This window comes from Lepeophtheirus salmonis, chromosome 12 (assembly GCF_016086655.4).
Source record: "Lepeophtheirus salmonis chromosome 12, UVic_Lsal_1.4, whole genome shotgun sequence".
Lineage (NCBI taxonomy): Eukaryota > Metazoa > Arthropoda > Copepoda > Siphonostomatoida > Caligidae > Lepeophtheirus > Lepeophtheirus salmonis.
Window position 1 is genome coordinate 12,906,996 of NC_052142.2, and position 18,103 is coordinate 12,925,098.

Genomic DNA, 18,103 nt, shown 5'->3' on the forward strand with positions numbered 1-18,103 from the left:
TTTCATGAAAATTTATGCTGTATTAGTATATATTTATTATTCCTAATCATATTACTCAATTTTCAAAAGCTAAAATGTTTAATTTATTTGACATGAATAGGAATGATTAAGTTTTGATTGATAAATAATTAATTCTTTTCACTATGAAAATGCTTTAAAAGTTAGCTCCAACCGCTGTAAGAATCGTTGTAACAAAAATAATGACGACAGCCCAATAAATAAATTAGAAGGTGAAAATATGTTTAAAAAATAGAAAAAGTCATTCAATCAATGATTGAGATTGAATGTACAATGTGAATGGATCAAGCGTTTAGATCAAATGCCGTCAAGACCTATGTACCTGGTAAAGTCCTGAACAACACATGTCTATCTTGAGGTCGTCTCTGAATCCGTAAGTATCAAGATGTGTTTGTCATTAGAGTATTCTAGTATATAATTACATTGTATTGCAGCATGAATCCTCATAAAATATATTTTTTACTTTTTTCGACAAAGTGGCCATTCTTCAAAGTGTCCTAGAAACATTTTCTTAATACAATATGTATTAAAAAATAATCTATATTTTAATTCTTCAGGTTTAAAAAATGGATTATTCCTTAAACTATAATAGTAGTAGAATAATGAAAAAAACTGAATCTTGCAAGGTATGTGGTGATAAAGCATCTGGTAACCATTACGGCGTTTCATCTTGCGATGGATGTAGAGGATTTTTTAAAAGAAGCATAAGAAGACTAATTGCTATGTAACTATTCATTATTATGCATGAAAATATATTTTCAACAGAGATTTGGATCCTCAGTAAACATTAATACGGGAGGGAGAGTTACTTACTTTTTGATGTATTACTCAAATATATATAAATACAATATAGATGTAACTTTTTTCGGCAAAGGTCAATTCAATATGCAACTTTTGGCACCAATTCATTGTTGATGCACTATTATCAATTTTAATTTAAGCAATATTTATTTTGTTATCGATGCTGAAAGTTGACACAGTTCTTGATCAAGTTAAGACAGTAGCTATAATCCATAACTAAAGTAATAGTATTTATATATATAATTATACAAAACTACCGAGTAGTATATTGAAATCTGAATACTTTGAATTTTAAACTTCAACAAGATATAATTTATTAATTAAGAACAGAATTTCAACAAAATTAATATTATAAATAGATGTGATTCACAGCTCCCTTAATCATTACTGTAGCTGATCTTAATGACAATGATGGTTTCCAGGCAGGGTTGGAAGCTCTTGAATCCAATGCGGATGTAGTTATATGTCGTAGCATCCCTGTGCTGACTGACAGTTACATTGAGGGCATTGGTGTTAGATGACGGATACTGAAGGACTTCCCTTTGACATGCACCTGCAAGTTGTAGTCAAGGTGGTTGGTATCAGGGCTGTATGGGGCCAAAAGTGTCAAAAAAGAGCTCAAAAGATTTATTCAAAACTCATTCAAAAGAGTCTTGCAACGAAGAAGATGGGGTTCTTTCATTACTGGTGTCAAAAGTGGCCTCTCCACTCTCACAAGGTTAGTTTTACTCTCTGGATAGTCTGATGTGAAACCCCGAAATCTCTTGTATGGCTCTCATGAACTTTAGAATTGGCCTGGGCTGTTTTCTGGAACTCCTCCAGGTCCAGTTTGGCTGGTTTGAAAGAGTTCTCCTCCTCTAAATTGTTTTTGACTTGCTGACGGCGTAAACGGTGTTCTTGAAGACCCCTAACTGCTTAGAATGTGCAATTGGAAATTCATCAATCATGTTCAACTGTTTTTTTTTTACTTGTACGTAAACTAGAGCGCTCAGGTTTTTTTTTTCTTTTTGTAACTTATTAATTATGCTTTAATATACCGCAATATCAATTTATTTCAGTCACCTAATGAATTAGTAAGTGTTCAGATTTCAATGCACGACCCGGTGTATATTATTTGGTTCGTGTTCATTTTATAATTATCAAATATTTCAAAATTTATAATTTAAGGTTTCAGGTGCCGTTCTCTATTAACAAAAAAATAACCTATTCTTCCTTTGTTCTACTTTTTCTATAAATAATATCTAAATGATTATTATGTAGTCCATATTAAAATTGTTCTGAAATTAAGAATAAAAGAGTATGTAAATATAATTCAAAGGAAATTCCATCAAGAGGCGTAGCTCAGTGCCAACGTGCTCGGGATAAATTAGTATATTGAACTCATTGTGTGTCACATAGCTCCTCCAGAAAGAAATATACATTATGTATATGGTCTACAAAAAGGTAAATAGAAATACAAGGTTATACCATTACACTTTGCTGACAAATTTTAGACCTTTATATAGTGAAGTCAAAGAGTATTTATGTATTTAGTAATTTTTATTTCTTTATAACTTTTTAAATAGGCCTCCTATAACTTTTTTTATTAATTAAAATATAAAAAATTAATTCTTGTCTAAATTATATGTTATGGTGTTGTCAATGGTATGCCTATTAAATGATTGTGTTCTTTTCATCTTTAATAAAGCTGATCACGGCTTTCTTAAATGAAGTAAAATATCAGTATAATCATGTACCTCTTTAATTGGAGGACTATTTAATTGTATTTATTTAAAAAAATGGCCCTCCAGTCTACCTGCTTACAATTAACAGGATTTTATATTATTATGATGTTATCAGCATTCAAACAGTTTCCAGACAGACTACTTGTGGATGGATTCGACAGAAGAATAGTCTTACAGTTGTGTTAAATGCCAAAGAAGAACTCGTAAAAAATTCCTGGACAAGATTTTAGACTTAGCTACAGGACAGGCATTCACTTTTCGAAAGTTTATTGCTTAGACTTAAATAATTATATATTAAAAATAATATAAAAATATAATTTTACAATAATAAGACAAAAATGCTACTCCCATTTCTATTTTCAGTTTATGAAATGAGTAGTTTTTTCGTACATTATTGCCTATTTTTCTTTTGTTGAGAATTTTAAGATACTTTAGTACGAGTGCAAATAAAATGTTTTATTACTTCATATGGTTCCTTTCGATAATTTCTAGAACTATGTTGATGAGTCGAACCATCACATATGGTTCAGTATAAAATGAAATCCCATTCAACTTAATAAAATATTTCTACATTGCTTTGCAAAGTTATTAAAGAAAATATAATGGTTGTAGCAGTCCTCCTCTTGACAATGTTTGACACCATATACTTAGAGGAACTTGGATGCTGGAAGTATTACTCCTGAAAGTGGTAAATTTGCGATATAATGATTAGGCCACATACCCAGCAACATAAATTAACCCTTCTTCTGCACAGATATTGATTTTGTAAAGACGTAAATCATTAGATGGTAGCTCTTCGCTATTTTCATCACTATCTATATCTTTGTCAATTTCTTAAAAGATTTGAGAATAAATTTCATTATACAAGTTTCGGGAAAAATCAATTCAGTTTTTTTTCTATATTTGTTCAATTTAAATAGGACCTTAAAGGAGATGCAGGATTAGTACATATACATTAGTGCATTAGTGATATTACAACCTGTAATTTGTTGATAGATATAAAGAAAATATTGGGTTCCTTCCAATATAATAGGAGCACTCTCAACTTCCATTTTTTTCTGAAGCACTTACTATAATTTCACCATTTTTATTTTACTTAATGTGGGTCATTGTTCAAATCACATTTATCTTGCTTTCGAGAATATCTTTTGTACATCAAAATTTACTCCATAAGTATATCATATGTATGCATGGAATACTATCCTATGTAATTTGACAATCAAAATTTTAAAAATTTGGTTATTTCCAAGGACTGATCAATCTGTGAAAAGCATAACCTAAAATTTAAACATTAACAATTTAAAGAAATGAGTTATAATAATAATCCTTAAAATTATTTTTGTAATTCCATTACTTAAATAAATGAATAGTTCAATGGTAATATTATAGCTGTTGAATATAATTGTATCTGTCAGTTTAAAAGTAGCTGTTGTAAACAAGTGTAGCTACATTATATTTAATATAATTGTGTATATATAAAAATATATTTTTTCCCATCTCATTAAGTGTTTTTACTTCATTTCGACGTAGCAACAATAATTTAATACATTATTACATTTTAAACTTCAAAGTTTCCTAGGTAAAATAGTAAAAAATAAGTAAGAAAGAAACAACAGGTAAAACTCTAATTTATCTAAACTAGTATGTGTGTGTTTGTAAAATATATAATATAAAATTAATAAGATTATAAAAGTAGACCAGATAAGTGCATCAAAGAAGGGTCATCATTAATGATGAAAATCTAGTGTAGAACGGCCATGTTAAAAAAAAGAAACCGAAAATAAACATGCTACCCCCAAGTTTAATAAAAATACAAGGTTATACCAATACGCGTGTTCGACTGATTTTTGACTTCCACCACGCTTTTAATATTGGCGCCATAGTAAATGTGTGGTTGCGTGTTTTTTCAAAATCTGTTTTTCTTGCCAGCAGTTGGTACGATACATTAAATGGAAAATTCTAGCAATAGTGACGTAATAGACTATGAGTGGTTCTGTGTTTTATCAAAATCTGCCTGTTTTGCGCAGCCGTCGGTACAATAAGTCAGATTGAAAATTCTAGCAAGCCCAATTACATGATGGTCTAACCTTGTATTTCTATTGATCTTGGGTAACGCTAACAATTTGAAGATTGTTTGGAGGAGAGAAAGAATAATGCTCATGACGTTTCATTAGATCAGCTAAGAGAGCAAGAATAGTCAAATTAAAAAGCCAACGAGAAACAGAGGAATTTTCATAGGGTACTTCATGCAAACTCTTGAATGTATACCATAACAAAATTATTTCGTCGATTTAAGCCCTTAAGTGTCCTTTATATACAGAGTCGTTCAGGTATATCATTAACTGCATACTGATCAATAAGGAAAGTATTTAACTAGGCTAATTTAATTTTAAAGTGATAGCTTGAGTATTAGATTTAAGTTCGTTGTGTAACTTTGAATTCAAAAAAAGTATTTACGATGAAGGATCAACGATGGAACAACCTCATTGACTTGACTTGCTCAGGATACAGCCTAACGTACATCAAGAAGATGCTTGAGTATGCAAGAGAACAGTCTATGACATCTAAGATCACTTGAAGGGTGAGGGGGTATATAAGAGAAAAACCCGGAGTGATAAAAACGCACTTCCTGATTCCTCGTAAGCCTGAAATGTGCGTGAAGGGATTTCATGGGACTCCAATTAACGATCAAGCCATAAAGTACCAAGTTAGTCGTTCAACAGTCCAGGGCAATAAACACTGACCTGAGGATGAAGTCATACCCGACTGCAAAAATCATATCCTTACAGACAAAATAAGGCCAACCGGGCTGCCCACGGAAGAAAATTGCTAAACTATTTGAAGTCCCATGGTAACCGATTCATCTCTTATTAGTATAAGAAACAATGGACTCTCTACAGATCACACAACATCCAGAATGATCGAGGGTTGGTCATAGAATGAACTAATGTCCTCCACGTCTTTAAAACCAAGTTACCATCCAGCATCATAACCCTTGAGGTCATTGGAAGCAACGGTATAATCATGCATTCCGTCTTCTTTGAGCAAAATAAGAGGGTGGGTGCCGACAGGTACTGTGAACTCCTGTCCGGTTAAGTGATACCTTGGATGAAAGCTGAGGCCTATTGTGTCTAGTTCCTCTTTCAACAAGACTCAAACACTCAATATGGAGGAAATAATATAAATCAAAAGGCAACAGTGGTTTATTCGATGCATCAGCTACGGCTCTGTTAGCAGCATAATTACATTGAGCTCTATAAGAACATTGATGACAAATTAAGATCTTATTGTAAGTTTAATTTTTCACATGAGCATATCATGTTTAATACATAATATCCACTTATTCTTAATATATTATTGAGTTCTTCGTTACACTGACGGTTTTTTATTATAAAATTATACCTAATATTAAGATAATTTTGTATATCCCCTATGAAAATTGAAAAAAGTTCATAAATTATTAGATGCAGTTGTTCAAAGTTAAAAGGCAACTAACAATAATAGTTCACTTTTTTTTTCATGCAAATGTATGAAAATACGATGTAAACCCCCTTTTAGTATCAGGATTAGTTTACAAGTAGCAAATCTTACATTTTGAGTTAGATTCCTTGTAATTTTATAGTAAAATACAAGTATTTTCCATGTATTTGTTATGTCATTAAGATGGGCCTCCTTACTTCGGTCAAACTATAAAAGTCGACTCACTTTTATCATCCGCCATTTTGTCTTTAACACATAAGTCTATCAATTTCATTTATAAGGCTTAATTTGTGCTATACAGTCCTCACAGATAATTAAACATCTAGTACACTTTATAGGTTCACTTTCAATTCCCTAATAGTTATTACTTTGATTTGTGAGTCTTTGTTATTGTTGAACAAAATGGAAAACGATATAAGAATTTCAAGGTCATTCCTAAACAAAGAGATGGAAAGTCGGATTCTTTTTGTATTCAAGAAGATGATCATTGCATTTTCGTGATTGGTCGTATTCGTCCTGAGATGAATGAAGAAAATTGTTATTGTCAAATTCGTTTTTTTTTTTAATTTAAAAGAAACACCAATTAAAGCAGTTAAGTCTATATATTATGAACCCAAAAAAAGTATTACATAGGATTTGGATTATTATATTATCTTCAATCAATAAAGACCTTTTATTTAGAATTCATTTTATTTCTGTGAGGATTTTAGGCCTCTCTCAAATACCTCAAGGATTGATAATAAGTGGACTGTAATAACTTACATATATAATATATAACGCGGAATAATAACAACGGACGTGGGTATAGTTGAAGATGTATATTTCAATCACTCAACATAATAATAAGGGGAAACGCAGTTTCCCTTCAAAAGCATGTATGTAAAAATCCCTCCTACGTGAGATAGGGGAAACAAAGGGAAAACCTCCACACGAAGCGAGGAGGGAAAAATCCACCTGTAAGAAGAACAATAGAAAAAACCGCTCTTTTGTTGGTGGGAAAACTATGTGCATGAATCATTCATATTCTTGATCCTATGCATGATTGGATATGTCAGGGATCCAGATTCCAACATACCCCCTCCCCCCAGAAAATGGCATTTCTGAAGGAATACAACATTTACTGCCTCTGGTGATCCTGCATATCCTACTCAATTTCGACCGGAATTGACGGAATCCCAGGTTGTAAGGCTGCAAGTCCTCCCAGGAAGACTCACTAGGTGAGTGAAGTGTGATTTTTAGAAACAATATGATTTATTGATATTGTCAAACTATGTCCCGGCGATGTTTTTTATATATATTTGTAACGGCTAAATGATTATTTTCTTGCTAGGATGTCTAAATTACTTTCCCTTCACATTTTTCAGTACTCGTAGCTCGGGTTTGGTATGGAAAGATAGGTTGTAAGGCTATCCGCCCCCCACGACAGTTTTACCATGTTATTATTTCTGACTTTACTTTATTGGTATTTTTTTTTATTAACATGCATGGGGTTGAGATGCTTTATAGATCCTCTTTTTTTCATGTTTTTGTAACTTCCTATACGTCGTCTTCTCTTCCTTAATTCATATGGATGAGCCCCAAAAGCATCTCTATTTGGACACTCATCCGAATTAATAGGAACTGGTTCCACATACATGGTAGCTGCTTTCCCAGGGACAACTTCCTCTTCCGCGAACTTATCTCTGTGGCAGGGACGGTCATTCACAGGAGATCGGCACACATGTCCTCATTGTACACCCAAGACAGGGACTTTCAACGTCTGATCCTGACTTCCAGCATATCCACATTCATTTGCTGATTCAGATTTCATCATCCCTCTTTCAGCAACACTTGCCTCTAATAATGCAATTTGTCAAATAGACCTTAATATTTTCTGGTCGTGTGGCAAGCTCAATGTTACTGAAGTGACGACATTGTCTTTATTCTTATTTATTTGTGTAATTCTTGCCAGTTTCCATACGTTCTTTTCAAACTTGTCTGGTTTCAAAATTCCTACATCTACTTTATTTAGGATATTAGTATAAGGTGTAGACCACTTTTTGTTAATACTAAGCTCGTTCAGATATTTTTCCCTCCACCTTGTCCATAACGTTTTAAGGAATTTTTTTCTCGATAACCACATGTCTTCATATGGTAACGTTGACAAGACTAATTCTTTTGGAGTTATTATTTGTCCTTTTTGACGACCGTGAATTAGTAAATTTGGAGTTATTGCTGACGATGCCGTGGGATCTTGATCTATTGATCCCAATGGTCTATCATTGATTATACTTGTAAGTTCTATGATTAGCATTTCAATTTGCCGCATAGTTAATTTGCTTTTTTGAGCAGCAATTCTAAATTGTCTTTTAAATATGCCAATCATCCTTATTGTTACCCCATTTGTCCGGGGGCCTTCAGGCTTAAAGAACTCCCATTGAATTGAACAGTCTCCCCTTAAATTTTTCTTCCTTGATCTTGTCAAATTTGACGTTAGCAAACAATTCCTTTAAGTGAGCATTTGCTTTTTTAAAATTTGTTGCATTGTCGGAACAAAATTTAAGTGGTCTTCCGCAATGTCCAACAAATCGTCTAAAGACTTCTAAGAAGTCTATTGTTGCACAAGATCTAGTAATTTCCAGATGAATTGCTCTAGTATGGAAACATGTAAATAACACTAGCCAAATTTTTCTTCAACTTGGGTGTGTACATTTTTTGATTATTTCTGTCTTTTTAAATGACTCTTTCCTTGACGCCTCATTAATACAGTCATTTACACAATTTAGAGGACCTAAGTAGTCCACTCCCACATTATTCCATGGCATTGGATTATCTATTCTAATAGTTGGGAGCGGAGCCATTTTAGGTGACTTGTATTTGAGATATCTACATTGCGGTGTTTTGCAAGACCTCACGACTGATTTAACATACGGTAAATTACCTATTACCCAATATTTTTGTCGTAACAAATTAAATGTTTGTTTTTGACTTAAATGAAGTCTGGATTGATGTAGGTATAATATTTTCCTTTCTGCAATCAGACTTTTTGGAATTATAATTGGGTTTTTGAATTCATGAGATAAGGAAGAAGCCCAATGGATATGACTTTCCAGCCTTATCACCTCTTCCTGCTCATCCCAGAATACTGGTAAATGTCTTCGAGATGAATTTTTAGGCAATTTATTTTTACTGTCAAGTCTACCCTTTTTGAGAATATATATTTCTTTATTTAAATGTTTTTCTTGAGCTCTGTTGATTAATTTAAGTTCCACCCCTTCAACTTCTGACACGGTTATGAAATTTTTTGAATTTGGCTTTTGAACTCTTAACCATCTCGGTTCTTTCATCTTGAAAGCTAACCGCTTGATTCTTATTAATGTATTGATAATTTTATTCCAATTATTGGAATTTGATATTAATATGTCTAAGAACTGTAATTTTTCTTCTGTTTGTATTTCAGCCTTAACTTTGATTGAATATATTTTTGCTCTCGTCATTTCGACTTCTTAGATCTTTTCTGCAGTTATTTGACTGAAATATATATCTATGTCTATTTCATGTTCTTGAATAATGTTATTATCTTTTTCATAGGGACCTGACAAGGGTTGTTGAGGCCACTTTTCAATAGATTGAAGGAGAAAGTATAATCCTTTGAACCAAGGACTTTCCTTTTCCTTAAGCTCATCTAGAGAGAGACCTCTACTTGGTAAGTCTGCTGGATTTAAAATTCCAGGACAGAAGTGAACCGACGACTGCTCAACATTGTCAAGAATTTTTATAACGCGTCGTTCTTCCCACACTTTACAATGGCCCTTACTTCTCTGTATTCGTTGTAGATTTAATAAACAATCACTAAAATAAAGGACATTTTTACTTGTGATTGTTCCTTTATAAGTATTTAGGAAATAAAGACCGACTCTAACAACCATTAATAGTGCTATTAATTATGCCCTCGCAATAGTGAATGTATCTTCCATTTTTGCACCTTTTCGCAGATTTTTGGCCATTATGGATGTCTTAGAGACTGCTAGTTGGGATGTTAAAGTATTTGTAACAGACTTCGATACTATATAAGCTGCAACTCCTATCCCTTTTTTACTCGCATATCCGAATATGGCAATAAACTCTATTGGGAACGTGAGCTCTTTGAGTTATGGTATTTGTTCGATCCAATCTTCAAAGAGCTGTACAGCTTCTTGAGCGACTGGATCTGGGATGAGTTTCCTGTCATCATTTTATATTGTCTTTGTTAATAGGTTCTCATCCCAAGTGGTCTTATTGTGCCATAGCATCGGTATTGTTTGTTTTAATTTTATAATGAAAGGTGAAACATAACCTTGAGTATCGAATACTTGTCTCGCTAGAGATACTATGTCTCTACGAGTAATCTTTGTTGTATTGCGATCAAATTGTTTGAATTTGTTATTTAGATCAAATTTATATTCATTTGTTCTTTGATGGAGTTTAAGACCTAATATGGATACGACCTCTGAGGAGTCTACTTTTCCTTTGTCAATAGTATTTAATATATTTATACTATTGGCTGTAATTTTATGACCTTTGAATCCTCCATTATCAATAATTAAGAGGATTTCTTGTATTAGGTTAATTACATCTTGCTCCGAATCAGCCCCAATGAGGATGTCGTCCATGTATGTTTTTGTTAATATTATGTTTACAGCTTTTAGATATATTTTAATCCATTTCTTAGCTGTTTCTTTAAGACAATAGCTTGCGATAAATGGACTGCATACACATCCAAATGGGATTCTTGTAAATCGAAACATTTGAGGAGGAGATTTATCTGAGTCACTCCAGATAAATCTTAACATATCCATGTCTGATTTATTCTTTAATCGTATAGATAAAAACATTTTAGTTATATCTATCGTAGCAATATACTTATACAATTTTGAGTGTAGTATTAACTCAGTGATTTGAGGTAGCATATTAAGTCCTGATAATAATAGTTTATTTAGGGTTCGTTTTTTTATTTTTCTGATCAGGCATTGATGCATTAATTACAATTCTACACTTTGTTGTAGACCTATCAAGTTTATGCACCGGACGACTACTAAGCACATAGGTTGGGGGATTTGTATGTTGCAGAGATTCCGTAGGAATCTTCTCTGCATATCCATTTATAATAAAATCTTTATAAGCTTCATCTACTAAGGGAAGATGTTCTTTTTTAACTGTAGTTAGAGCCTTTCTCCACCCTATTGAAGTTATTCGTCATTTCTCTGCCTTTTGGATCTTTGTTTCTCCATGGCAGTTCGACGTACCAACACTTTTGAATTTCGCTATATATATCTGTGTCTCGTATGTGTTCCTCTGCTTGGAACTCCATAGCTGACATTGACTTATCGTCAGGCTCATGTGCACTTATTCCCACATTTTCTCCTGACCAAAATTTATTAAAATCGAAACATTCATAATTATTCAAATGAATTGAATTTATTTCATAATTATTAAGATCTGAGTCGTGAGAATACTTTATATTTATTTTTGATATTGATTCTCTAACCCTTGCTCCTCTCATCACCCACCCTAATTGTGTTTCTTTGCTGATGGAATCGATATCTCCGGAGAAACTCTTTGATTCGTTTCCATCAGTTGTGAATAAAAGGGTTCTGCTACAAGGAGAGGAAATGGTCTATGTACTTTTATATGATATCTTTCTGTAAATGTGATTCCTTTCAAGTGATTTATGATTATTTGGGTTGATGAGTATAGGTTGCAATGGATCACCAATAGCTTTAATAGTTGTTGCTGTTATTTCTTTTGACACACACGTGCAATCAATACTCATTATATAGAATACTACTTCTAATTCTTTTTTTTGACCACTTGCTACATTCATATTTAAAATGATGGGATTACCATCGAGATTCAATTTTTCAGCAACTCCTCTTTGAATGAGTGTTGTATTTGAGCCAGAATCTAATAATGCTCTTACTTTGTGAATTTTTTCATCGTATGGATTAATTATATAACACAAGACTGTACCAGATATACCTCTATATTTAATAGTGTTAACACTATGGGTTTGATTAGAGGAAAAAGAATTAAACACAAGATCTTTACTAGAATAATATTTTTCTGTTATATGTCTTATACAATTATCTTTACATATAGTTAAACTGTTATTTAAATTATCCTTAACATCTTGGCGTTTTGTATTTTTTAACATATTCTCTTTTTTCCAATCAACCTATTTGTTTTTATTATTTGGTTTTCTTGTGCTTTTAGGATTCATCATAGATGTAATAGATTGGCTTATTTGTTCTCCCATTATCTTGGCTATTTTCGCAAAGTCATTTTCTTTACTTATTGCTTGTCTTTTGAAGGCCTTAAATGGGATGTTTTTCCTATTCGTTGACTTAAGCTGCAAAGGCTTAGTGCGAAATTTATTCTTAGAGCATGTCAACGGAGAATGGTTGGACTGACAAAACGATCCTTGACACCATCTACATTGAATTAAGCATGAGTGATCTTTGAATGAGGTTTTCAGACATCGGACACAAATGCCTCTAGAGCCACACAATTCCTTCAGGGTTAGGAAAGACATCCCTAAGGCTTTTGGGCATCTTGATGTTAAATGATCATCAATGCACAATAAACAAGTGTTTGCTTTTTTTGATACACTAAATGTACTAGTTGCTGTTTATGGAGAATCCTCCGCTTTTGAGTTCGGAATTCGTACTTTGTAAAGCTTTAACCATGAACTGAAAGAGCTAAGATTTTCTACTCTCCCAGCAGTCCAAGCTTCCATATATTCCTCCGACTTATTCTTTCTTTCCAATTCATGGAGGTAATCTTGTTTACACTTGTATTTATGACCTTCCCAATCTGCCTTCATTTTAGGGGACATGGTCCCTAAGAACGCATGCATAAGTGCGAATTCATACAAATCGATTTTTTGATTTATGAGGTCTCCTTTTAGTACTTGTAAGGCTTGGGAAGATTTTAAGATAGTATTGGTCATTGTAGCTTCATCTTGATTAGGATCTGTTGCTTTTAAAAGGTATGAGTTTGCCAGTTTTATTGGGTCCTCATACGATTCCGTGAGGAATTTCATGGCCTCACGGTATGCCGACGGAGAGCGAGATGCAAACACAGACACTAATGACAGTGCTGGTTCTTCTAGACATTCCTTTAATTTCTGGAATAGTATGGCTTCCGTGAAACCCGGCATTTCTTTCATATCTATAACAAGATTTTCCCAGCAGTTTTCCAATAACAGAATTGTAGAAGGACATTTTCGTCTTCAGGATCTCCTTTGAACTTATTGATTAAGCTTCGTACGTTGAACTGCACAATGCTCTTTTTATGAGGGATAAATGTTACAGTAGAATTTGCGCTTTCTTGATTTTTGTTGCAATTTGTTTTCGATTCCCGGCCTTTTTGAAATTTCAAATTCAATTTTGGAAATTAATGAGTCAATTTCTTCATTGAATTCAAAATAATTTTGAGATAGCGGATCTTCTAATGGTTTATACCACTGAATTGTCGCTTCCAGGAACGAAGTTTCTAATTTTCTTGAAAGAGAAGACTCCCATTTAGAGATTAGCTTCTTAGTCAATCTAGCTTCGACATCAGCACTGATGTCTTCATTATTCTTTAAGAGGAGTTTCTTCAGAGTACGTTGTAACTGAAAAATAAATTGTCTCCCCCCTTTTTTAATCTTGAGTGAAGATTTTCTCTGTATGCCATCGCTGAGCTATCTTAGTCTTTGCCAGGGCAAGTTCTGCTTTGATTTTGGCCTCTCTTATCTCTTCTTCTTCTTGTGGATCATTTTCCAAGAAATGTTCTTTCCACAATGAGTGAAGGAATTCGAGTTCTTTAAGGATCACAATCTCCTCTTCCGGTAATTCCGGATTATTGATAATTTTCTTCATGATAGGAGTTGAATGGATATTCTCTTCCTGCATACTTTTACTAAAGAATTTAGATATTTTATTAGTTAATGATCAAGATCAGTAACTGTCCACAATTATCAACTTTATTTTATTCCTATATCCGCCAAACTCGAGGTTTCAGTGCTTTTTATTTACACTAAGAGTATGGAGCTTTTATCAGGAATAATCAATAAATGTGACTTGCTATTTTATTGTAAGAATTATTTTAGGAGAAGGATCTCACAGCCAGGATATACCTATGAGGTGAGCCAAAACTGCGTGTGTTTCGTAAAACAGCACGAAGCCTCCATCGTCAAATGAGTTTTCACAAAGGATTGTATGTGTGTCTCACTATTTTTAAGCAAGAATTCTTTAGGAGAAGGATCTCACAGCCAGGATTTACCTATGAGGTGAGCCGAAACCGCGTACTTTTCGTAAAACAACACAAAGCCTCCACAAGATTTTCCAATGAGTATTCTCAAAAGATTATAGTTGTGTTTCACTATTTTTAAGTGAGAAATCTTTAGGAGAAGGATCTCACTCCCAGGATTAACCTATGAGGTGAGCTGAAACCGGGTCTGTTTGTAAAACAGCACGAAGCCTCCAAAAGATTTTCCAATGAGTTTTTTCAAAGGACCTCAAAATTTTAAAAATAATATAAGAAAAAATTCCTTGAGTTACCTGAGAAGCTTTTTAAATATGGTTCAAAGTTGTTCGAAGGACCATGTGAGGATTTTAGGCCTCTCTCAAATACCTCAAGGATTGATAATAAGTGGACTGTAATAACTTACTAATATAATATGTACCGCGGAATAATAACAACGGACGTGTGTATAGTTGAAGATGCATATTTCAAGTACTCAACATAATAATAAGTGGAAATGCAGTTTCCTTTCAAAAGCATATATGTAAAAAAACCCTCCTACGTGAGGTAGGGGCAACAAAGGGAAAAAACCTCCACGCGAAGCGAGTAGGGAAAAATCCACCTGTAAGAAGAACAATAGAAAACCCCGCTCTTTTGTTGGCGGGAAAACTATGTGCAGGAATCATTCATATTCTTGATCCTATGCATGATTGGATATGTGAGGATCCAGATTCCAACAATTTCATATTCTTTCATTGATACATACAGAATGCTTATACTCCAGTGATTTGTGTTAAAATAGTCAAAAATGGTACCATTAATGTTTCGATCGTCCATGGAATATTCAACTATTTTGATTATCCTCATCCCAAGTACTGTAAATCCTTTATTTAAAGTTATTCATCTTGAACAATCTGCTTCGACAAGTTAAAAATGTAGAATTTGCTTAGACAAGTTACAATTTGCTTGTACAAGTTAGAACAGTTCACAAAAAAAATTTAAAAAATATCCTGATCAATAAGAAAAGTATTTAACTAGGTTAATTTAATTTTAAAGTGATAGGTTGAGTGTTAGATTTAAGTTCGTTGTACAAGATGCACACTAAAAAAAATTTCAAGCGATTTCCCGCTCAGATACTAATTGTATGATTGTACTCCCACTCAATTAAAAATAAACGGGACCCATTTTTTCCATTGTGTAGGTACATTTGAATTTAAAAACTCTTTACAATTGAAATTACATTCATAAAATTTTGATAGACAATTTATACTAAGAAATCAAGAGAAATAAGGTACAAGAAGGAATAAAAAAAAATGATCTAAAATTATATTTAAAATATAAAAAAATGAATAATCAAATGTTTTAACTATTAAATATTTGATTAATTAACAAAAGTATTTCTTTTTCAAAATCAAGTGGATATTATCATTAAAAAGGTGCCCAAATCTTTTTTCGGTTCCAGCTAATAAAGTTTAAATTACAGTCTTGCAAACTATACGACTATCCCTTTCACACAGTACTTCATTAGTACAATAGAACAATCTAGACTATTTTGTTAGGTTCTTTGTAAAGGACTTATTCTTGAATGAAGTATTTCCTTTCCTTAGTTAAAAGTAATCAACATGAACCCAAAACGGTTCTATAGGGATGCTCAAATAATTTCGCGAATAAACATTTTTTTTTGGAAAAGATCATGTCGATTTAGAAGATGAGGGTGCTGGAAGTTTTCATTATGTTATTATATATTGTACAACTTGATATCATGTACTCGTATACTCTTGTTTGTCTATCTCTACCAACAAAATTTGGCATTTGTTTCTTCTGATGAGTTGCTCTAAAGCCATTTTAATTACTTGTCTCATTTATCCATAATTTAGTATAACAATTTTTTTAATTTTGTAGAAAGTGATTGAGAATGCATGAATTACATACTCATCTTAGTCTATAAGTTGTGCAGTTCATTTTCTTCTCTTTTCAATTGCCAAGGATATGTTAGGATATTCATGGAACAGATGTCTAAAAACCATCAGGGAATACGCTTATATGAATTAGCCTGTATGCTAACATTACTCTTGTAAAATATTTTGTAACCTGAAAACGATAATAAATAATTTGAATTATTATACATTATCAAACGAATGTATGTATAAATTTCGAAGGGAAAATTCGTGCCTGCTAAGATCTAATGACAAATTTGCCAAATAATCGATTTACTTTTAATAACATTTATTATTATATTGGTAGAATTCACATTTCCGTATGGAAGTCAAACAATATTTCATGCTAATGGACAGTGGTTCCCAAAAAATGTATCTTGAGGCAAGTTCAAGTGTCCCGTATGATTTTTGAAAAGGATACATTATTTGAAATAGCTTATAATAATCCAAATAATTGGTTTAATTAAAAAAAGCCTGTGAATAAATTTTTATTTGTCTTTTGGGTTATCTAGGCAACAAAAGTTTGAGAAACACTGTCATAGCTTCTTTTCAACAAAGTTAATTTCAACTTAATTTTCATAAAATTTAATTTACAAGATGACTTACATCATTATAATATGTATTTACTTTGGTGTTTAAAATCAAATGGGAGAAACCTAGGCTAAGAAATTGTCTTGGGCATGCAGTTCCACTCTATGGTTACAGAGGCCTTCAAGGCTCCATGGAATTCAGGTTTATTGAATTAGATGGCCAATGCTCTTTTTACCAAAATACTTTGGATTCTAATTTTTCATGATGTACTTCTGCATGACCTTTCATGTATAAATGAAGTCCATCGGGGTCAACAATTTGGGAAGGAGGCATAAAAAATATAACTAAATCTCTACAGTTTGTGGTTTATTCTTAGACGCATCACATATATAACTGCATGATTTGAAAAGGAAATGGATACCATCAGTTATTGTCTGAGGGAGCTGAGGTGCACTTTATTTCAAGCCTTTGCTAATTATGTAAAAAGAACCTATCCCACAAGCCTCATCTTGAGTTCAATGCCAATTTACAATCTTATAGGCTCAGCTAAAGGCAGGAAAGACCTTGTTGGCTAGTAAGATCTTGTACATCATATAGTCAATAGTCCCCTATTTCCTAAATGGCGGAAACATATTCATGTCCGAACCCACAACACCCAACATCATGGCAAAAGCGATATTTTTTGTCTTTTTAACATAACCAATGGTTGCCACCACATCATCAGGTGTCTAGACTATGTATGTTGTGCTTCTTGAGTTTGACACTGCATTAAGAGTAAATATTTTTTATTAGAGAACACCAAAACACAACTTCGACCACTTTTCAGTTTATTGAGAACTTTATTGCATGTCTGAAGTCTTTTCTTGCTTTGTTGAGCAACCAGACTTGAACATTGGTACATGCTCTAACTTTGCAGCCTATGGTATGCCTTTCAATGTGGCTTGCCGTATTTTTGTTAATGTTTAACTCCCTGGCAATGTGACGGATATTAGAACATGGAACAATTTCTGTTTTCCTTTTTTTTTTTTTTTTTTTTTTTTCAGAAGACCTCATGAGAAGTGTTCCCTCATAAAAGTAAATTGACTCAAGTGCTTACGTACTCATTTTGCAAACATATCTTATTCTTTTCTATTACTATTATACTTCAGTCCATTTTCTTTTCTTATGTGAATTTTCCTCTTTCGAGCAAAAAAAAAAAAAAAAAATGAAAGCTTATTATAATTTGAAGTAGAGAGGAATTGTGGATACAATTGAAACACTTCAACGGCTTGATGTTCAAATCAGTGCACTTTACTCACAGGTTTGAACTATATCATTAAATGTGAAATAGATAGTAAACAGTATTCAATTATGTTTAAATAAATAGAA

At 32.8% G+C, this 18,103-nt stretch overlaps 1 protein-coding gene across 7 annotated transcripts in view; it reads left to right on the top strand.

The window, feature by feature from the left end:
* The first annotated feature begins 214 nt into the window (after positions 1-214).
* LOC121126727 (nuclear receptor subfamily 2 group E member 1) overlaps positions 215-18,103 on the top strand; it is a 54,981-nt gene continuing 37,092 nt past the window's right edge. The window contains exons 1-2 of one of the 7 annotated variants that reach the window (XM_071891891.1): positions 215-391; positions 576-742. In XM_071891891.1, coding sequence (XP_071747992.1) covers positions 585-742 — 158 coding nt within the window. In that variant the 5' untranslated portion in view covers positions 215-391; positions 576-584. Of the gene's footprint in view, positions 392-575; positions 743-8,524; positions 18,069-18,103 lie in introns of those variants that run through there. The other 6 variants (XM_040722059.2, XM_040722054.2, XM_040722055.2 and 3 more) reach the window with 6 other exon arrangements.